The 23,298-nt window shown below is 34.9% G+C and overlaps 2 protein-coding genes across 10 annotated transcripts; both read right to left on the reverse strand.

The window, feature by feature from the left end:
- Nucleotides 1-276: 276 nt before the first annotated feature.
- Nucleotides 277-8,567, reverse strand: LOC124837458 (zinc finger CCCH domain-containing protein 1-like). Of its 9 annotated transcripts, none has more exons than XM_088101871.1 (6): nt 8,374-8,567; nt 8,143-8,222; nt 4,962-5,348; nt 1,744-1,818; nt 759-1,591; nt 277-611 (listed from the first exon to the last, which is right to left on the reverse strand). In XM_088101871.1, the coding sequence occupies exons 4-6, from the start codon at nt 1,796-1,798 to the stop codon at nt 510-512; spliced, it is 990 nt and encodes a 329-aa protein (XP_087957997.1). In that variant the 5' UTR covers nt 1,799-1,818; nt 4,962-5,348; nt 8,143-8,222; nt 8,374-8,567; the 3' UTR covers nt 277-509. The 9 variants fall into 9 exon arrangements, with proteins under 9 accessions (XP_087957997.1, XP_087957996.1, XP_087957999.1 ...); XM_088101870.1 differs by having other exon boundaries at nt 8,143-8,250; XM_088101873.1 differs by lacking the exon at nt 8,143-8,222.
- An 8,145-nt stretch (nt 8,568-16,712) lies between these two features.
- On the reverse strand, nt 16,713-17,087 carry LOC124837454 (S-protein homolog 29-like). The gene has a single exon (XM_047312815.1). It carries the CDS (start codon nt 17,085-17,087, stop codon nt 16,713-16,715), a length of 375 nt encoding a protein of 124 aa, XP_047168771.1.
- Between the last annotated feature and the right edge of the window lie 6,211 nt (nt 17,088-23,298).

Raw genomic sequence — 23,298 nt, forward strand, 5'->3', positions numbered from 1 at the left:
TCTAATTTGGGTCAAATGTGGGCCTTGATGAAATTAGGTCAAGATGAAAAAATCTTTCCGGTTTTTAACCCAGTTGATAAGGTGTAAACATTTTATTACTTTATCCAAAATGTATGTGCACAATGTATGATAAATTGAACTCTGGACTCAGTCAAAATATATTTCGATATGGTGCAATAAAATATTTAAATGGTGCAACCAATTTTCTCATTGACTACCAAATGGCATTACCAAATTTCTTTTAGTACTTGATAGATCATAAAAATATAATCAAAATTCAATTGAAAATTTAAAAATTTATTAAACTTAATTAAGCTAAATATATATTATATTAAGTGTATTGGTGTCATTTAACCACTCCATAAAGTTTACATGAAAATTATGGGACTGCAAAAAGAATTCCAAAGTCGTCCCATTTCAAAGCAGATTCTAAATCTAATAATGGCTTTAAAATTAAAGAAATAAGAGTACCCTTTAAACAAATTTCATCTAAGGCTAATCACTAATATTTATTTATCCTCGGCCATCTTCCTGCGTATCTCGTGAGCAACATTAAAGATGCCAAGTGTTGGCTGGTTGCAGACAAAACACTTCTTATTCTTTGCATGGTGCTGTAAATAAAAACAAACAGAAAGTTAGACATAACTAAATGGCAAGATATTTAGTGTGTTTTTATGTATCACGCTAAAATGAGAAACATAAAATCTTAATTATAAATATTTAATCAGATACACATGCATAAATCTATTATATTATACCTTCAATGCACAATGCTCGCAGAAGTAGTGCTTGCATTTGGTTACAACAGGATCCGCAAAGGGGTTTCTACAGATGAAACATGCAAAAGGTAACGAATCCTCGTCATCTTCATCATTCAAGTTAGCACCCTCCTCCTCGTCTGCGTCTTCACCTGCAGCCAATCTCATCTTCCTTGCTTTCTCAGCTTCTTCCCATTCCTTCTCCAACTGCCAACCAGACTTGTAATCCCCTCGATCATGCATAAACTTACATGAATCGCCATATCCACAGTAACCAGTTTCTTTATAGTCCTTACATATGTCAGGCTGATAATCAAACCTTGCTGAAACTCTTATATGCGCTGAAGCCCTCAGAGGACCATGTGCTCCACCAGCTTTTTCACTAGCAATTGTTTGTTCTCTACGAAAGCCAGCCTTGTAGTCCTTGTAACTGTTCATCCCCTTATATAATTTTTCATCCTCGGGCCTTGCACTTTTCCCTTTTAGACTCTCTGATGCTTGCTTCAGAGCTCTTTCACGTATGGCACGAGCATCTTTCGAAAACTCAGTCTCAGTCTCTAGAGTTGCTGTTGCTTTGCTATCGTGTTGAACTTGAATCTCTTTTGAAGACTCAAATTGAAAGACTGGTTTTCCTGACTCTTCACTTGGTTCAGCAGATACAGAACTTTTTGACGAGCCAGTGGAAAAGAACAACTTATTGTCAGGCTTTAAGGTTTTCTTTTGAACATGCAACACAGAAGTTTCTTTGTTTGAGTCCTCCTCATTGTCTTCATCATCGATAGTCCGCTTTCTTATATTCTTTTTATTTATCGGTTTTCTGAAAAAACTACAAACTGAAAGAAAACAAAACATCAAATAATACGATAGAGTACTAGTAACAACTAACAAACTCTGATCAAGAGAACAAAAAGCAAACAAGATTGGACATTTGGGTCCAATGCAGAGGCAGATTTTAACAAATTATAGATAAAATAATCGGACATACCTTGTTCAGTTTGCTGGTTTTCAGTTGACTTGGCAGGTTGGTCAGAATCTTCCATAATCAGAATGATTTATGCACCTGACACAGATAAACATCCAAATCCTAATTAGTAATAAGACTATATCATATTTATGAATCTATATTTACAAATTGTATAAACCAATGTATGAAAATAAATAAAATAATTTCCTTAATGATGACCCAAAAACCATAAGCATCAAACTTAGCTGTAAACTTAGACAAATTGCCTTTTCCACATTAGACAAAATAGGCATCTTTAAACACTCAAACACAGAATAAACTCACCAATTAGGTTGCAGGACATAACAATCATATTTTAAATAACCGGTGTAGATAAACCCCACCCCAACTCAACCTCTTCAACATCACTCGGTAGCAACTCAAATCACCAAATAAAACAAACGAATTTCACAATCGAATAAATCATCAAAAAATCTAACAAATTACAGAATCATCTCAAACAATTAAACACAAATTTCCAAAGTTCGGGAATGATGCGAATAGTCCTGAGGAATTATCAGCTTCACCATCTCCATTTGGTTTCAACAACCATTAGAAGACAACCAATCACCCTCAGAACGAATCCAAATCGAGAAAGAAACGATACAGAGAAAGAGGGAGAGAGGATGATACGCACACACAGAAAAACATGAGAGAGAACAGGACGGATATCATGTGATTACGTCTCATCGGAAATGGCAGCGGCGGCCTAAGGTTCCGACGTCGCAGGGCAGCGAGGAGATGAGAGCTCCAATGGCAGCGAGCTTGCGGTGAGTGGTGTGAGAGAGTAGGTTAGGAGAGAGAGAAGGTAGGACACATGACACTTTTTTGAGTTGAGGGGATTTTAGGTGGTGCAGGCAGGGGTTCCAAAAGAAAAATAGGGGGATGTGAAATATCAAAACTGATATTTTAATAATTATTTAAAAGATTTAATAGGTTTGGAAGTCCCTATATTTGCGGGTTTGTTTCACTTGGGTCCTCCAATTTTAGAAGTGATCAATTAAGTCCCTAATTTAACAAAATTGAGTTGCTGATTCACTTTGCATTTTAGATAAAGCACGGGATTCAAGAAGGGCGGTGGTGTTACGTTTTTGAAGCAGCAACACGTAGGTGTGTGAGGTGTTTGTCACGGCTGGAAAGAGGCACAAGGTGTCACGGCCTGGATGGAGGAAAAAGAGGATATATTCATGTTTCATTAGGAGGGAGAAGCGGTGGAGAGGATCTTTGGAAGCACACGGTTATTAATCTTGGAGGTGCAGCAGCCACCTTGAGAGGATTTATTTTCGTTTTCTTTGCTTGAGCTAGGGGACGGTGCTTCAATTATTGGGAGACACATGGAGCAGCTTCACGGTGCTTCTAAGATGCATTGCATTTCTTAAATTAAGCATAGAAATTTTATTCCCGCTGCAATGTTTATCTCATTTATTAGCTGATGCATTTCAATAGCGTAAGATGCAAATTCTAGTTTGGGAAATTTCATTTCACCTGTGTGGAATTAAAATTTCGTTTTGGTTGAACGCTTTTCTTTTATTATTTTTCTTTTAGTGTTGATTCCGTGATGAATAGCATTTTCTTGTTAGCTTAAGTTTTGTATTTGAATATCACACCACGTGTTCCTTTATTATTAGCTGCATTTTAATTAGTTCACACACCTTGCTTTAGGACCATTCAATTTAATGTTTTCATGTTGTCTATTATTTTCGGTTTTTTTTTTATCTTCCTGCATTTCCAATTTCCTCAACTGTTTTAGAAACCGTTCGGTCTAAATGTAGAACCGTTCGGGCATCTATAGGACCGTTCGGTCTTCATGTTTTGTTCGTTTTTTTCAATGCTTTCAATTATGTTCGGTCGTGTTTGAGTCCCAGTTTTAATTTAGTTCGTTTCTAATCACAAAAACTATTTCAAACCCCCCCCCCCCACTTCGTGTTTGATCTGAGACTGAACCCACATTTGGTCCTTGAGAGACGACCTAGGAGTCACTTCCTAGTCTATACTGCACTCTTTTATGCATAACTTTTGTGGGAGGTGCGACCCTCTCATCAAAGTGTAAAAGTGTGTTTATTTAGATGGTGGAAGCCCCTTTATATAGGGTCAAAGAAGAAAAGAAAAAGAGAAAAAGAAAGAGGGAAAAGAGACTTGCTTGCGATGCTTTCTTTATCGGACGACCAACCTCCATCTTCCTTTCCAAGCCCTCCGATCAACTTTAACCTCTCTCGCCGATTCGATCTCCTTTGCACATGCACTGGGTTGGCTTCCTTCTATTTGGATAAGTGGCACACGAGCACAAGCCAAGCTTCTTCCTCCCTCATTCTCTTCTTTCTTTCTCCCTTTTCTCCAAGCCCTAACTCAAGGGATATCTTTTCTGCCAAATGACTTGTTGGAGTCTGCTTTGCAAATGAGAATAGGGTGGGAGACCCCTAAGGCAGTTGCTGCCAAGATGCAAAACGGCACTGTTCCACTTAAAATCATAGCCAAATCGCATTGCATTTTCATTAGACAAAGAGCGGCCCATTTTCATTCTTTTTCACCAGACCAGCAACGCTCAATTCTTCTTTGGGTGTTGCTCCCTCCACCACCACACCTTTCTTCCTCCACCTCCCCAATTGTTTTAATTCCAATTATATCCTCAGATTAAAATTTTTTACTTTTACTATTTTAATTTATTTCAAACCTAGTTATCCTACTTTACTCCCTGCATCCAATCTTTCCATCTCTCATTTCCGTTTAACAATTTGTCTTCCGTTTTACTCTGCAACCCCATTTGTCTTCTCCGTTTCACTTCTCCTCGTCCGTTTCTTTCTTCTTCATTTTCCTTACATTATTAAAATACATTAAAAATATATTCAAAAATAATAAATCAAAACATTTAAATTAAATTATTAAAATATTTCCAAAATAAAGAATAAACTAATAAAACAAACCCTAAAATAAAAAACGTAACCTTTAGACATCCTTCAACAGATGTCAACATCCGTTTAAGGAAAAACGGATGTCAACATCCGTTTAAGGAAAAACGGATGTCAACATCCGTTTAAGGAAAAACGGATGTCGACATCTGTTGAAGGATGTTGACATCCGTTGAAGGAAAAACGGATGTCGACATCCGTTGAAGGATGTTGACATCCGTTGAAGGATGCCTCCGTTTAAAGGTTACGTTTTTTATTTTAGGGTTTTATTTGAAAGTTTATTGGAATACGCACCTGGAGGAAGCAACACACGCACTGCACCATGAGAGCGACACTGCACCACGAGAGGGAGACTGCTTGATAATTCTTTCTACCACCACCAACCTTTGCAACTTGTAGTATTTCACAGCGACGAGGAAGAAATATAATGTTAAAATGAAAGAAAAGTATTTTACTCATGTACGAGGGACTAAAATAGGTTATTAGTGGAATAGGTTGTGAATGGGTAAAATTAAAAAATAATAACCCTTAAAAAGAAATTTATTTAAGGGCAAAATAGTAAATGGGAGGTGGAGGGAGAAAGGTGTGGTGGTGGAGGGAGCAACACCCTTCTTCTTTTCAGCATCAAAGGCCCACAGATCAGCGACCCAATTACAAAATCAGCAACAGAGGCAGCAACGCCTATTCCAAGTGGCAGTAATGGCCCAATCAAAATCAAAGAAAGAATTTTTTAATTAAAAGATTTTCTACAAAAATATTAATTTTCTAATTATTAACATAAACAAAAAAAATTACATCTAAAAACCTATTTTTAACTAAAATTCTATAAAACTAAATAATTAAAAGAAAAACCTAAAACTAACCTAATTCTAAACAATTAAAATCTAAAATACACTAACAAGGACTTCTAAGCACATAAAATATTGCAATTTTGAGGAGTTATCACACCCCACACTTAGACAACTGCCTTCCTGAGCAGGGACAACTAAAGAGAAAAGAAAAACAAAAAGACTCAAACTACAAAGGAAAAAGACTCCACACAAAAACTCAGAAACACTAAACTAATTCACAGCTTCATTCAATCCTGCCAATTCAATTATTTCACAGCCATTTCATCAAACAGAATTGCACAATCATGACTCTCAACTTCAAACCTCAGTTTCAGCAATCCCATCATTTGAATAACAACCAATTTCAACAATTAACACATTAAGGAAAGAAAAAGTCAGTTTCAACCTCATAGGAACAAGTGTTTACACTCAGATTCACTCAATTGTTTAGGGTTGTCCTGTTTCACTCAAGCATGGCATGCTAACCTCAACTCTTAATTTTGAAAAGATTCTAAGTGACAATGCCCAGCTCTTGGTTTCATCTAGATCAAAAGGTCTTAATGGCTTTTAATGAAATGGTATGAAAGGTTAGAAGACACAAGGCTAATGGAATTAGAAACTGGAAGAAGAGGGAAGAACCTATAACTCAATGCACTATTTACCTAACTTTGGCCAATCAAATTTCTTTTCTCTTTCTCTCTGGTTTTTACATACTGTTAAGCTCTAATTTTTTAATTCATTTGATATTTTTTTTCTTTTCCAAACCTGTTCTTTCTTCTTTTTCAACACAACCGGATTGCTCAATCATTTTTCTTTTTTTCTTTTTCACTATTGGCCTTTCTTTTCTCTTTTGCATTCACCAAGTTACTAAATCATCCCTTCCTCTCATAGGTTTCTACAGGTTAAGTAATTGATGGGAAAATGGTTTGTAATGAATGGAAACAAAGAATAGGTTATGGCTCAAAAAGAAAGGTACAATGGATAAAACTGAAATGAGTAAGATAATTTGGCTATCAATTAAAAAAAAGAATGCCTAAATCATGTCTAAATTCTTCCAAGAGCAAGCTTATCACAAAGAATCAATGCAAAATCAGAATTAAAAGTCAAACATGCATGAAATCACACTAGAAAGACAAAAATTTGGCCCAAAATCTCTCCAGGTTAAGAATTTACTAAAACTGACTTTCTACCCTCTTTTATGCAAAAATTTCTTCATTGGACTGAACTTAGATGAAAAAATAATGCTAAGGCTACTTCTATCTGAATCTAAAGTAGGAAACACAATTAACAATTCTAATTAAAAGAAATGAAACCAAGAAATGAAGTAAATCACCAGAAATGAGAAAAATCATGTGATAAAACCTAAAAAGAACTAAAAAGAATATCTAACAGTATGACCTAAACTATGTACAACCTATACAATCTAAAACTATCCTATGTACTAAAAGAACTTATGTTAAACCATAACAAACTCATATTAACAAGTAAGGAAGCCTAAAACAATCCTAAATAGAAATGTATAAGAAAGAAGAAACTTAAAACAATATCTAAGATGAAAAGAACCTAAGAGAGGACGCTAGTTAAAGACTAAACACAGAACCTAAGAAATGAAAAGAAATCTTAAAACCAACAAATCCTAACGAAATTTTATTTACAAGCTGCAACACAAAATCAGAACAAACTAAGTTTCCCACTAATGAAGTATAGGGACAACCTAGGTATCAATCCACAGACTCAACAGAATTAAGTTTCAAGTGTATGGTAAAGGTCTTGTATTTTATTTACTACCTAACTAATTACTAATGCAAGGTGGGGAAATTAAAAATTGAATTGAAAACAAAGAAATTAAAAAGAAAAGAATAAAGGAAGGAATCTGTTTGAAAATAAAAGAAATAAAATGTAAAGAACTAAAACCTAAAACTAATGTGATGAAAAGATTGAATCTAACTAATCATACAAGTCAAAAGAGTAACTACTCTAAAGTTCATATAAGCCCATCACAGGGTCTTAAAGTTCATTTCCAAAACTCAAAAGTCAATGATCATCACTTCAGTTCATCAATAACACAATGAATCTAAACCCAATTCATGCTTCTAATCAATATCGGATATGGAATCTATTCTAAATGCAAATAAATCCTACAATCTACACTAAAACATACAAAATTCTAATTAAAATGAACTGACAGAACAAAAATATGATTTACAATATTTTTATTTCATTGGACTCATCTCCAACTCGAGAAGACATCTTGATAAGTCATGCTCACTATGGAGTCATGTAATTCCCTAAGAAATTTCAACTAGAGCCACAGAGTCCAAATCAAATTTTCAAAGTAAAACAACTGACAAAAGCTATTCTAAAATAATATTTTTTCCTCGTTCAACTCAACTCTAATTCGAGAAGACATCTCAATAATGCACGCCTACCTCGGGGTCGTTTAATTCCAAAAAGGAATCATATATGTTCAGAGTTACGAGTTCAACTCATTTTCAAATCAAAACACAAAATATATGTACATCTTCAACCAAGAACACAGAAACATTGCAAAGAAAATAGAACTCAGAATCATAAAGCACAGAACAGTAACACATCAATGTAAAAGAAACTTTATTAAGGAGAATAAAAATTACAAAAGAATGTACCGATCAAAACGCGCAATTGGAGCCCCTACGGGCTGTCACCACCGTGAGTGTTCGGTCCAAAAGCTTAGAGAAACGAAAACCTACTCTATGGAAAACGTAAACCCTAAGCTAAAAAAATGTAAAATTGTGTATTTGTAAGTGTGTAAAGTGTAGAAGTATTTACATGGCAGAAACAAACCCCGTTTTTATAGGGTCAGAGAAAATGGAAGTGGGAAAAGGGGAAAAGGGAACCTTCTCGACATTTCAAGCTTCTCTTCGACGCTTCCTCCGAATCGGACGACTCTCCCTGCTTCTTTAACTTCAGCCCTCTAATTCTGCACCATCTTCACCGGTTAGATCTTCTCTTCAGCTCTCTCACACGAAGCCCTAGCTTTTGGTGCTTTTCTCTCTTTCAAAATGAATGTTCGTGCAAGAGTGTTTGTATCAAATGAGTTGCTCGAGCAAGGACCCCAAAACAGCAGTCACACATCACCAAACGCATTAGAAACGACGTCGTTCCACTAAAGGAGAATCAGCCCAACCATAGGCAGTGGCCCATTCTATTCTTAACAGCAATAGTGTTTCAGCACGGGGTGTTACTCCCTCCACCCCCACACGTCTCTTCCTCCACCCCCCAATTTTCTAAAATGCCAATTATATCCTTCTAAAATGACAATTATATCCTCAAAAGTTAAAATTTTTTATTTTTATTATTTTAATATTTTAATTTATTTAAAACTTCTGATTTACTTCCCTCTGCACCTCTTCCTCTCTTCCATTTTCGTTTACCTTTCTCTCTTCCGTTAAGCTTCTTCTCCACCTATAACAAATTCATATTTTAACAAATTCATATTTTAACAAAATTATTACGTTTAAAAACTAACCATATATAACATTTAAAATTATAAATTTAAATATAAATTACTGTAAATAAAATAAACAAATAAAATAAAAACGAAACGTAAAAGGAACACTGCCTCTGGACGGATGACATCCTTCAACGGATGTCGACATCCGTTTTGCCTTAAACGGATGTTGACATCCGTTGAAGGATGTCATCCGTCCATAGGCAGTGTTCCTTTTACGTTTCGTTTTTATTTTACTACGTTTTGCGGCTCATGCAAGGATTATAGGCTTGGATATTAAAAGGATTATTGGAAGTATGGGAAGGATTTAGGGTTTAGGATTATTGGAAGGATTATGACTACGTACCTGGAGAGGAACCACGACAAGGACACTACACCATAAACGCACTGCACCACGTACTGCACCGAGAACAAGAAGAAGATTGTTTGATAATTCTTTTCACGATCACCAAGCTTTGTAGAAAAATATTTTACTCATACAAGAAACTACGTAGGTTATCAGTGAAATATGTTATAAATGAATAAAATTAAAAAACAACAATTTTAAAAATAAAATTTTACTGAGGGGCAAAATAGTAAAGGAAAGGTGGAGGAAGGGGCAAAATAGTAAAGGGGAGGTGGAGGAAGAGATGTGTGGGGGTGGAGGGAGCAACACCCTTCAGCACGTGGCAACCAATAGTCTAAATCAATCAAGTGCAGCGGCCCAACTCTTCTAAATTGATTTAGCCCTTTAGCCCAATTGTACTCAATAACACCAAATCTAAAAAAAAATAAATTAAAGAGATAAAATGAAAATAAGAAAAAGAAGAAAAAAGATTAAAGTAAAATCTAATTAGAACAAATAATTTTATTGAAAGAATTTCTAAAAATATTAATTCCCTAACTATTAACAAAAGGTAAAAGTTACACCTAAAAACCTCTTTTTAACTAAAATTCTATAAAACTAAAGAATTAATAGAAAAGCCTAAAACTAACCTAACTCTAAGAATTAAGAAACTAAAAGAAGCTAAGAAAGATTCATAAGCACACAATGTTTGGTAACCTATCACTTGGTTTTCTAACTTAACAGTTATGCTTGGTGTTTTTCTAATTTGGAGTTGGTTCTCTATACTTTGAGACTTCTTCGATTCATGTTATTTAGTTACACTTCAAAACCAATGTTTCTATTTGACAAACTTGTCTTGTAACGATCTTGTCGTATCCTAACATTGGAGGCATCAACGTCCATCTTCAGCTTCACCGTAGTGGCGACCTCTTTGAAGTAGTTCTTCTTTTTCTACACAAGGGCGGACATAATACCTGCAATAAAACCAAAAACTTGACCAAGTTAAGAACAAAATCCTCATGAGCAACACATTCAATCAGAGATTATGTTTATATTTTGGTTAGATTTCGGATTTGTTTATGGTTTGGGATGATATTAGGCTTTTGTGATATATTCTGAATTTGTTGATGGTTTTAGGATGAGATTTTGATTTTATTCTGTTGTAGCTTCCGTTCAAATTCATGTCTGATGAAATTACGAGTGTTTTGTGATTCTGGTTCAGCATGGGTAGTTTGCATGCTCAGGTAGGATTTGTAAGTGATTTTAGACCATAAATATGTTGAGTATGCGATGTATGTGAATATTTTTGGCATCTAGGATGATGGTTGATGAATTTGGATGTTTGAAAAGTCTGGAATGTTAGAGAAATTGGTAGAGTATATTGAAAAGTGAATTTGTTTCAATCTGGATCGGTGTGAATTGTAAATGGTGGTTGTCACGGGGTTGAACGCCCATGTCCAAAGTGGCCAACATTGAGCACCACTCCTTGAGCGCTTGAGCGCGCACTTGTTGGGCGAGTGAAGCTACTCGCTGGGCAAATAATGCGAGAGAGAAGGCCTGTCTTAGATGTTTTTAAGCTATTTTGTGATGATTTTGGGATATTCTAAGGGGATGGTTTATGTTCTTGATCCATCTGATTTATGTGGAAACATTATATAGTCAGTTTGAGACTATGAAATGTTGTGAGAATTATATGTGTATGATTATGTTGTTTAATGCATCGAATGAACATGGGATTGTTGTATAGTCTGTGTGAGACTGTTAAGTGATATGAGAATGAGACATGTATGAATATGTGTGGAAGTCATGATTGGAATTATAAGTTTCCTTGTGCTTGAGAAACTGAGATAAGTATGCTCTAGTGATTTGATGATGTTATATGTTTGTTGAGCATGACCGAATTGTGCTATGTGAATGCACAGTAAATATGAAATGAGGTTAGATGTTTGATATGACATGATTTTGATATGACATGTAGTGGTGGGAAGCAACACTACACATTGGGGAGAATGTGTAACGACCTTGATAAGTTTTTGTTTAAGAGTGATGGGAGTGACGCTAAGCGTTGGCCTTAAGAATGATATGTGATGCATAGTGGTGTATGCAGTATGGTTTGGTATGTGATGCATAATGGTGTATGCAATATGGTTTGATATGAAATGCATATTGGTGTGTACAATATGGTTTAGTATGAATATCATGTTGGTGTATGCAGTACGATTAGGATGTGTGTAGTATGACTATGATGTATGTTGCATGATTATGAGGTGTATGTTGTATGATTAAGATGTATGTCTTAACATGTTTTCGTTAGCTCACACTTGGTTGTTTGTGCATGTGAATGCAATGAGTGTTAGAGTGCCTTTAACAGGTAGACCAGATGGTTTGGAGCTTGGATAGAAAAAGATTTCGATTAAAAGTGTTTAGAAACCTAAACTGACTTGGAGAAAAGTGTGAATGAGTATTTTGTGAAGATATGGACGTTACACCCGAGATTTTTTTTTTATCTACAAAAGTTTTATTTATAACTAAAGTAAGAAGATTCTATGCAATTAATATACAGTATTATGTACATGGTATAAATTTAATAATAAAATATCATATTGATTTAATTGATTAGGATACACTTTGGATTTTGAAAGATGTGGATAGAAAAGCTATGAAAAACTTTATTAAAAGTATTTAACGTATTTATAAGTGAATTTCATTAAGATGATAACTATTTTGAACAAATCTAAATAATCCAAAAATTTAAAAATTAAGATGATTATACATAAATAGATATAGTGTTTTGAACTCATCAGTTATAATATCGATATATCGACTCTTACTATTATAACGGATATAAGAAAAAAAATTAAATATGCTTTTAGGTTATAAATTTGAACTTAAAATTAATTTTTTTTCCCATTTTTAATATACTTTTTCTTAAAATTTAAAAATAACTAAATATAGTTTTTTAATTTAATAACATAGAATTTTTTTACATGATTTTCATATTAACATTTAATTTAAAAACCAAAAAATGTCAAATTTAAAAAAAAATTACATATAAATTTAGGAACTAAAAATATAAGAGAAAATATTGTTTTACTAATAAATCACAAGTGAATCAATATTTGAACATTAGTTGTGGAGTTTTGCCTATATTAATAACATTATTCTTTTAGTCTTTATTACCACGTTCATAGTCCACTCACATGCTAACAATATATTTAGTAATCGGTTAATTTAAAAATAAAACATTTAAAACTGATTAGTAATATTCTTTTTTTCGTCAATTAATTTTATATCCATATGATTTAATAAAATATTTGTATTAAAGTTTATGAATTTTTTATTATAGGTTTAAAACCAATGGTTTATCGTATTTGTAGGAAAAATGTGAAGTGGGTCCTCTTGCTGAAAACGGTCTCAATTTGATTCTAATTTTTTAAAACAGTCTCAATTGGGTCCTAATTTTTGAAAAATCGAGTCAATTAAACCCTTTCCGTTAAGTGTTGATGGACGACGTCAAAGTCTACTGATGTGGTGATGATGATCTGGATGAATTTATTACGTGGAAATCAATAAGCGCATGCCACGTTGCAGCCCCCTTTCCCCCCAAAATTAGGGTTCCTGATTAGGCAAAGGGTTCGCCTGCTTCTCCTCCGCTACTACACCAACTGCGCGTACACCGCCCTCGACATCTTCATCGAAACACAGACTAACTCCTCTGTTGCCCCTCTCTCCACGAACCTCTCCATTCTGCATCTCTTCCCCCTCCGACTCTCTCTATCATAACTCCATCAACAAACTCGTTGTAGTAAATCCCTAATCTAGGGAAGCAACTTTCTTTTTCCCCATCTCTAATTCGGGTTCGCCCTTGGGCGTTCTCTTCTTCTCCTTTGTTTTGATCTTCTATCTCGCGCAAGGAAAGTGGTCGCAATGGCTTCATGATAGCGCGAGCAAGAAGAGTTCGAGGTGGCTCGCGGCGGCGTGTTGAGCGTTCTTCTTCTTTCCCCTCTTCTTGCATTGTTTCGCGTTGCAAGAGTGGAGCTTCTTCCCTCTTCTCTTTCTAATTCTGTTCTACTTTTACGGAGGAGGATGCAAAACTGGCAACTCAGACGCAATGTTCATCATTCGCGGCCAGTGGGTGTCTCGGCGGCAATGTCTCTACGGCGACGAGGGTTTTCTTCCTCCGACATATCACGACGCGAGGCTCTTTGTTTCAACTCGAGATTTTTGGGATTGTTCATCTGAGCTTCTTTGTAGGTTAGGGATCTAATATTGGGTTTTTTTGTGAATTTGGGGGTATTTGTTGCTCGCTTTATAAGTGGGTGATTCTACGTGTTGGGCCGTGAGGGAGAATATGATGGTGGTGGAAGGAGTTGAGATATTATGTTCTGGTTTGGGTGGTCCATTGTTGTGTTGGGATGATGCAAGGACTAATTGCAGAATGTGGTTGAAGAGGGTCTAGCCGTGATGGTGAAAATGGTGACCGTCGGCGGTGGACCTTTGGACTGATTCGGTTTTAGGCCTAATTTGAAGATAAGTAAATCCCTAATTTGAAGATAAGTAAAACCCTTTGCCATGTCATAATGTCTTAAATTAAATAAAAGTTCCACATAATAAAACACTTTAACATCAGCGTATTAATAGTGCAATACATTAACATCTCTTAACGCCGTTTGTAAAGACTTAATGGAGAGGGCTTAATTGGCTCAATTTTTCAAAAATTAGGACACAATTAAGACCATTTTCAACAATAGGAGCCACTTACAAATACTAGGACAATTTGAGGGTTTAAACCTTGATTATATTAATATTTATACGATGATATTTATAACATCCATTTAATATTATAAACTACTAAATGAAACATTATAAATGCAGATAGAAGTATACAAAGTATTAATATGGTTATCCAAAGTAATAACTATACTAATATAGTATATGTATAGGATTCACAGAAAAACTAAACAAGTTTTTCAAAAGATAAGAATAGCTATACAAGTAACTCTTTAAAACATAAATGGTCACTCAACAACATCTTCAACCTCTATTAAAGGCGTGTGAGCACCTAACTCATCTTTTGTTCACACCAATAGGTAATCATTGCAAAAGATAAACATCACAAAAAGAAAAGAAGGAAGGGTAAGCTAATGTTCAAAAGGAAACATCATAAAACAATTTAAAGCAAATATATAACATATTAGCGGAACATATATAAATACCATAACTTATATGAACAATCATACAAATGACTCTATACTCAATTATCCAGATACATGCTTTGACATAGAGTATGACTATAGGTGTACGCTCATAGTAGTATTTATACTCTGCATAGTCATTTACACAAGGGTTATATTACTCACGAGGTTAATCTTTCACACATAAGACCAAAAGACTAAGATAAAGACCTCATGTCATTCTCTACCCCATCCTATTAATCTCTATATGAGTTGAATGACTAGTAATATATCAGGATACCTTTCTGAACTCCGATATGTCAAACATACATTAAACATCACCAAGACATAAAATTTATCCTTGAAATTCTTTGAGTAACTAAATCACACATCAACATATCAAAAGTTGTCATATATATCTTTACATAGTCATTATACTCACCATTAAGAATGATCCAGATCAATACCAAAAAACCAAAGAATTAAACTAAAAGCATGGAATATAAAATGGTGCTTAGCAACAAGAATGATGCTTAGTTTCATTCTTCTTGCAAAATGGCTTGCTCAACCATATTATTCTATCGCTCAACGACCTAGGCTTAAATGGTTATAGACTTGTAGTGGAAAGTAGCATTTAGCGCTAGACCATTCACAAAAATAGTCACTTAGTAGGAAAAATGGGAGCTTAGCGGTTTGGAGTAAAATTGCTTCTGGACTTATAGTACCAAGCTAGTGCTCAACACTACATTAGTCCCATTCAGTGCCATATAAGAAAACAACCATTTCAAATATGTCATTTGGCGAATCATGGACCTGTTCAGATGATCAAATTGGTATTTCTAACTTAGTGCTTGGTTCAAAAACAGTTCTTAATGTCAGAATGAACACCAGCTTGCTCAAATGGTCAAATCATCAACTTTTTCAATCACCATAGTCCAATCAAAACCAACACTCGGTTCAAGCAATTAAACACACCATACAATTCAACACAAAACAACAATCATGTTCAACATACCAAATTCAACCAATAGTATCCAACTCATGTAAACTAAAGAATCTAGTTTCTCGTACCTAACAGATAACCAAAAAGTTGTAGGAGTTATAAGACAACTCTATAAGCACATAAAACTCTATATGCTCCTACGAACAACAAAAACATGATCATGACACATCATTAAAATTATTAATCAGCAAAATTTTTTATAGAAAACTCATACATCACATGCAAGCTAAGGTAGTTCATATACATGGAAAAGCAACAAATTAAGAAAAGAGTATAAATCAACTTACTCTTTTACAGAAACGGACTGGTTGAAGTAGAAGATTTTGTCTCAATAATCACTCAAGCGGTCTCTGATCTTCAGACAAATAAAAAAGAGTCTAAAAAACTTAAAAAAAAAGATAAAAAGCTCTAAAAGAAAGAGTTTTAGAGGATCATATATTTTTAAATAATAAACTCATTAATATAAATTTTATTTACATATTAAACTTTTAATATTAAAAATTGAATCTTATTATTTAAAACACGCTATCATTTACCAAAAACTATTTCCTATATTCTTAGGATATTCATACCTTAGAACCAATTAAAGATCATTTTTATATATAAAGAATGCATTTTTAAGTCATCAATAGTCATGAATAATCCTTTAATTTTAACTTATTTATCCTATTTTCAATTCCCAGGAATAACTATAGGTTTTAAGCTTTAATTTGATATATAATTCGTTATAATTAGTTACTTAGTTTGGCAATTTATTTATACAAGATTTCAATTTCAAAACTGATAAAAATATTGAGGCTGTAATTATCATGATTTAAAATTAGACGTATAACAAATTGCAGTAAAAGAAGGTGGTAATTCAAATAATATTCTTATGAGATATTTTCTAAAATAATATAATAGACTAAACATATAAGAAATTTTTGTTAAGATTGACTCTAAATTTTAATATGATATTAAGAAGTAGAGTTTAACTCAACTATCATAAAATTAACTTATAATACACTTATATATTTTAATTTATGTTTAATTAACGTGGGAGTTCCAACATATCCGAAAAATAAAAAAAATGACTGTAACGCAAATATTTTCTTAATAGTTTAGATGAGTTATAAAATACTAACAAGTCAAATCTTTACTGATAAAAAGAATTAAATATAAGATAAATGGTGATTATAAAAAAAAATAATAATATTTTATTTGATTTGATAGACATAAAGTATTCAGGAAGCTTGGATATTCCATGAGAGTTTCTTCTCCCATTTGTTTTCGAACTGATTATAGAAATACAATCCATCATTTCTCAAACTTCTGTTACATTGGTCACACACAGCATTGTCAGCTTTGTAACTATAAACATCAAAACTGCTTTGAACATTGGATGCTCGCATGGTACACCAGAAAAGAGTGCTGTGAACAATGTTATTTCTGAAACGCCATTCTTGATACTGTCCATTCTCAAGAACATGTTCTCCAAGATCATCATCCCTCGATTTGCAATGAAGAAACACAGAAATTCCATTTGTCAAATCATTTTCAACACGAACTGTTTTCTTTGAACCCAAAATCCCATCAACTTCTCTCTCACTTTGCGCCATCTTCGTAATCATCAACCCTACAATTACTGTCACTAATACCTTCAACATCTTGGCTTGCATAAGCTATTCTTACCATTGCAACTTATATAACATTTAATTTATAACTTACTTTATAAATTATGGATTTATTAATAAATTTTATTTACTTTTTTCTATTAATATATTATTCTTTTCCCATCTATATCGAGAGAGAAAAATTAGTTATGATAATAGAAAAAGAAAATGTGCAATATATAAATATGCTTTGAAATAAGAAAATTGTAATAGATGATTTATTTAAAATTATATTAAAATAAATAAATATTTTCCTTATTTTTATTAATTGTAGTTCACATTCAACAAATTTTAAATATGCAATTATCAGTGAAAAGAAAAATAAATAAAAGAGTCAATTCTTAAAAGCTTTTTATGGTTATGTTTGTTGATATTCATATTTTAAATTTATTACTTAAAGGAAAACAATTCAAGTGTTTAGTGAAAAGTTTCTGATACATAAAATAATTAGTTAATATGTTATTAACTTTACAATAAATAATTAATTTAAGTGCTTTTATGATAAATTGGTCGGTTCCTGTAATAATAAATTTATTAATACTATTATCAGTATAATAATAATAATAATAATACCATTAAATATTATTTATAAGACGTTAAGTTTTTTAATAAATTCAAATAATTAAGAATGTTAATGTATAATGTTAACAATTTTAGGTTATTCAATATAAATATAAATATATATATATATATATATATATATATATATATATATATAATACACAATTAAATATGTTACGATTGTTATTGTATTTTATTAGTCAATTATAAAGTGATATAATCAAGTAAATGTAGCTAAGAGCATGTATGGAAAATTTATTGTGTAGAGACCAATAATGATTTTAATTTATTAAAGGGTACAAATTATAATTATTGAAACTATATAAGAGTAACTGTCAGAGGTTACATAAAGATTCATGGTCCTCATCTATGAGAACATGTATCATTCTAGTTTCTTTCTCTTTGTCTCCATCAGTAGAGAAAATTCACAAAAAACTAAAGGTGCTCTACGGAGGGAATGTCATATACCAAAGATCAATTATTAATAGTTTCCAATGTTTAATCTTTTAGATATGCTTCGCTTTTATATTCTAAAAAACATTTGGAAATTGCTCTATTTGAAAGACTTTATTGCTTATTATTATATAATCTTTGTGAATCATAAATTCAAGGTTTAATCATTTCGGATATCCCTATTTTTGCAGGATCGTCTCAAGTAGGTCCTCGTATTGTAAATGTTCTCGATTAGGTCCCTTATTGTGAAAAATTGAATCAATTTAGACATCGCCGTTAGTTCCATACTAACATCGTTAAAGGAGGAGACACGTGTTAGTTCGTGGTTTTTTTAATTTTTTAATTATATTTATTATTATTTTTTATTATTTTTATTTATTTTTTATTTTTTTAAAAAGTAAAATTTAAAAATGCCACGTGTCAAACTGATAATGTGCCACGTGGCAATGGTAGTGTGACATGGCAATGACAGTGCCACGTGTCATTGTCAGGCCACGTGTCTTGCATTAGTCTCAATTTGGTCCCTGTATTTTTATTGTGTCTCAGTTTCATCTCTATATTTTTATTTTGTCTCAATTTAGTCTTAATTTTAAAAATTAAACAATTTTTTCCCTCCTCAAATTCAAACAAAATTTAAATTGTATATAAATCTTAACAAATATTTTTATTAAAATTGATATTTTTAATAAATATTTTTAACAAGATTAAATTTAATTATATTTATATTTACTTAATCATATAAATGTTAATTATGTTATTTAAATATATCTATAGGGGTTTAAAAAAAAGAGTGACATAACATGCTGGTGTGAATTTTCGTAGTGAAAGTTTCCATGGAAAATCTTGAAAGAAGAAATAAGGAATTTTCGTAGTGAAAGTTTTCACAATAAGGGACCTAATCGAGAACATCTACAATACGAGGACCTACTTGAGACGATCCTGTAGAAATAAGGATGTCCGAAATGATTAAACCTAAATTCAACAATTGGTATCACAACATGTTGACATGTATTGAATTGATTCTTTATAATATATGCTTTCTTTCATTAATTGTTAGGGTTTTTCTTCTATACTTTATGCATGCTTTTGTTTAACTCATCCAATTGCATGATCATTGATGTTATTTGTATGGACGCATGTAGATATATCTAGAAATGAAGAAAATCTCCCAATAGTAGTATAAACCTAGACATAGGAATATGATGGTTGGTTGTCTTTACGCATCTGTGTAAATGTAATGCATGAATAATTGCTAGGGAGACAAGACATTGTAAACTAGTGATTAGGACTAGGCTTTCTTCACCAAGACATTGTAAATTAGTGATTAGGAGAGGCGTCCTGAGGGTTGAGCTGTAAAAAGTCCAGATGCAGTTGAAGGAAGCGGTGGATGAGCAGAGACAAAACCAATCTGAGCCACTACTGAATGAGGCTCGCGTACTGTTGGGGAACCTGTAGAAGGCTGGCCTCGAACTGAAGAAAGAGCGTGACCAACTGGCGAGTGATTTGGAGCTGGCGAGGAAGGATGTCTTTGACCCAAAAAGTACTATTACGGCGTTGAGGGCAAAAAGGGATGCCCTACTCCTTACTACCGCTGAAGAAAAGGAGTTAAAAGAGAGATGAGTGAAGCAATTGTGTTAGAGCATACCCAAGGTTTCAAGAAGGCCTTGAGACAAGTATCGCATCTCCTCAACATATCTACTGAAGGGGTTGATTTCGACCCAAGAAAAGATGTTTATGAGGGGCGTCTGGTACCCTTAAGTGAGATTCCTGAAGGCGCTTTTCTAGAATCTAAACCTGCTGGAGCTGAGGAAGAGGTCATCGCAGAAACGATCGTTGCTGAGGAGATCAGGGAAAAGGCTTCTACAGTCCCCTCTATTTATTTTGCTGATGTTGTACATGTTAAATAGATTAGGTTTTGGAACCATTTTGTTTACGCCGCGTACTTTTTGTATGTACTTAAGGTACTTGGTACCTGTTGCTTCCATGACTTTTGCATTTGTCTATTTCGTATATACTTGTGATAATTACCTGCGACAATTAATGAAGATAGTTGCGATAATTACCTGCTGTCGAATACTATTATTGTTTCTTAATCGATAGATTTCCTTTATGTTGGTATAGGTTAGGTGCTCTTGGGCGAACCTAACGTAGATTAGGGGATGGTTCCCTAGGTTTGATGTTATGGGTGTTCTAGGACAAACATCTACCAGAGGAAGTGTATCCCTATATGCAATGTGCCTGGGTGTTTTAGGGCAAATATCTACCAGAGGGAGTGTATCCCTATATGCAATGTGCCTGGGTGTTCTAGGGCAAACATCTACCAAAGGGAGTGTATCCCTATATGCAATGTGCCTGGGTGTTCTAGGGCAAACATCTACCAGAAGGAGTGTATCCCTATATGCAATGCACCTGGGTGTTCTAGGGCGAACATCTACTAGGTTTGTGAGTGTTTCCTTGATTGAGTTCCTTAGCATGAACGATTCTCTAGCGTCCGCTCCCGTTGTTTGCATGCAAGGTGTGATCATTGTGAGTAATTATATCATGTTTCAGCAAGTTTGTGAAACTTGTAGATTGAAAGCAACTTGCTTGTGTTTTTCTTGAAGATGATTTATACGACAGAAGTCAAAATGGATAAAAATTTATTACTATAAACGGAGGAATAATGTTTCATAAACATGGAAAAAAAAATTTCAACTGAAGTAAAATTTAAGATGAGATGCGTTCCAAGTGTTTGGGATGGCTTGTCCATTAAGGAGTTCGAGGCGATAGGCTCCATTCATTAAATCTTCTATGATGCGGAACGGTCCTTCCTAATTGGTTGCCAGCTTTCTGTGGGCTCGATTCTTTCTTGCTTCCCCTCGTTTCTGCCACGTGAGGTCGCCTTCTTTGAAGGCTCTGGGTCTTATCTTGGTATTGTAGCGTCGAGAAAACAATCTTTTTTGGGCTGTCGGGCGAATTGTGGCAACCTCTTGCCGCTCGGGTAGCGTGTCGAGGTTCATATCTCGAATGCCTTGTCTTAGAGACGGCTCTCCAACTTCTACTAGAAGCATGGCGTCCGTGCAGTATGTGAGGTTAAATGGAGTTTCTCCAGTGGATCCGTGCGGGGTGCACCTGTATGCCTATAGTACTTTCGGCAGCTCCTCAAACCATAAGCTTTTAGCTTCACCGAGTCGTTTTTTCCATTCTGTGAGTATAGCTTTGTTGGCATCCCTCTTTTCTGCTTGGTGACCTCTGCTTGTATGGCATCCCTCTTTTCTTCACCGAACCTCCGCTTTTTCTGAGCGACAGGGCGTGCTTCTTTGAAGATGGACAACTTGTGCGTCATGACACCGGGGTGGATTCCGGGCATGTCGGCTTCTACCCAAGCGAACAGATCGACATTGGTTTCCAACATTTTTGTCAAATTGCGCTCATCGCTCGACTCTAGGTTTCCCCCAATGGACGTGGCTTGTGATTTGTCCTGTCCCAGTACGAACGACTTAATGTCGCCTTGAGGTTGTTCTGGGGTCAAGGTCGATCATTGTTGTTTCCTCCTCCTCGGTTTTCGTGATGGTACGAAAGGTGTGACTTTTAGGCCAGCAACATAACATTGCCAAGCCGTTCGTTGATCTGCTCTTACTGTATAAACAATACCTTTTTCTGTGGGGAATTTCATTGCTAAGTGAGGAGTGGATACGATTGCTCCGAAAGCATTCAAGCAAGGTCATCCCTGTAGTGCGTTGTATGAGGTGTTTGCCTCTACCAATAAGAACCTTATCCTGAGCTCTTTATCCTGTAGTACGTTGTATGAGGTGTTTGTCTCCTACGAAACCTACAATCTGCTCATTGAATGAGGCTATCAAATCTTCGGATAGATCCATTTTAAGGAATGTGGCCCAGTATAGGATATTGACAGAGCTGCCCTGATCAACCAATACTTTACTGACATCATATCGTGTTATCTTGACTGTGATGACCATGGGGTCATCCTGATCCAGGTCGGGAGCGTGGAAATCTGCATTGGTGAAAGTAATGTCTGGCATGGATCGAGGCTGCCGATCTACCATGTGCACAGTTTTTAAGTTCCTCAAATGTCTCTTGTGAGTAGAGGATGATGCCCCTCCTCCCGCGAAGCCTCCAGATATGGTGTCAATTCGTCCTCGGACCGACCTTTCTTGTTCAGGTTCTCGAGTGCGGCTTCGGGAGCGTCGTTTATGCCGATCGTCTCGCCGAAATGAAGGCTCGGGACTTCTACGCGAAGTTCCTCTTCTGGGGGGCTTATTGCCCTGGTCACTTCCTTTTTCACATATTTTTAGAGGTATCTCGCACGGATAAGTCTCTCTATCTCATCTTTTACAATGTTGCAGTCCTTTGTGTCATGACCATGATTTTGGTGAAGACAACAGGCTTTACTCCCATCAACGTTCTTTGGTGAGGATTTCTTTCGAACTGTGAGGAGTTCGGTGTGTAGGGCCTTTTCAAGTACTTTGGCTCTGGGTGCATTAAGAGCAGTGTAGTGATCATATTTGGATGTCTAGGCTAACTCCTTTCGAGGAGGCCTGTCACCTTTGTTGTCATTAAATGATCGCTTTGCCTCCTTCTTGTTCCCGTTGTTGGGATTTTCTTCTTTTTGCTTTCTCCTTGAGTTTCTAAGGTCCTCGATGCGTATAAATTTAGCGATTGTTTCTTGGAGCTCTTCCATAGATTTTGGTGGTTCAGTGTACAGTTGTTCAGCAAAATACCCCCGTCTTAAACATGAGGGTAAATTGCTTATTATGAAGGTGTGATTCGCGTCTTTCACTCATCTTGCAGCCTTGTTGTACCTTTGCATGAACGCTCTCAGGGTTTCATCCTTCTCCTGTTTAGTGTTTACCAGCTTTGCCGGTGTCATCTCCTGCCTTCTATTGGCGGCATACTGTCTTCTGAAGAGAGCTTCTATCGTGGCAAAACAATCTACCGTGTTTGGAGGGAGGGTATGGTACCACTCCAATGCTTCATCTTTCAAAGACAAGGAGAAAGCTCAGCCAAATGACTGGGTCGCTATCCGTGTAGAATGCCATCACATCGATGAAGTGTCTGAGGTGGTTATCTGGGTCCGCTGAGCCGTCGTATCTTTCTAATGTTGGAGGAGGTTGCTCCGGCTTAGTAGTTTGCATGATGGCTT

The sequence above is a fragment of the Vigna umbellata genome, chromosome 11 (assembly GCF_029865625.1).
Source record: "Vigna umbellata cultivar VRB3 chromosome 11, Vumbellata_1.0, whole genome shotgun sequence".
Lineage (NCBI taxonomy): Eukaryota > Viridiplantae > Streptophyta > Magnoliopsida > Fabales > Fabaceae > Vigna > Vigna umbellata.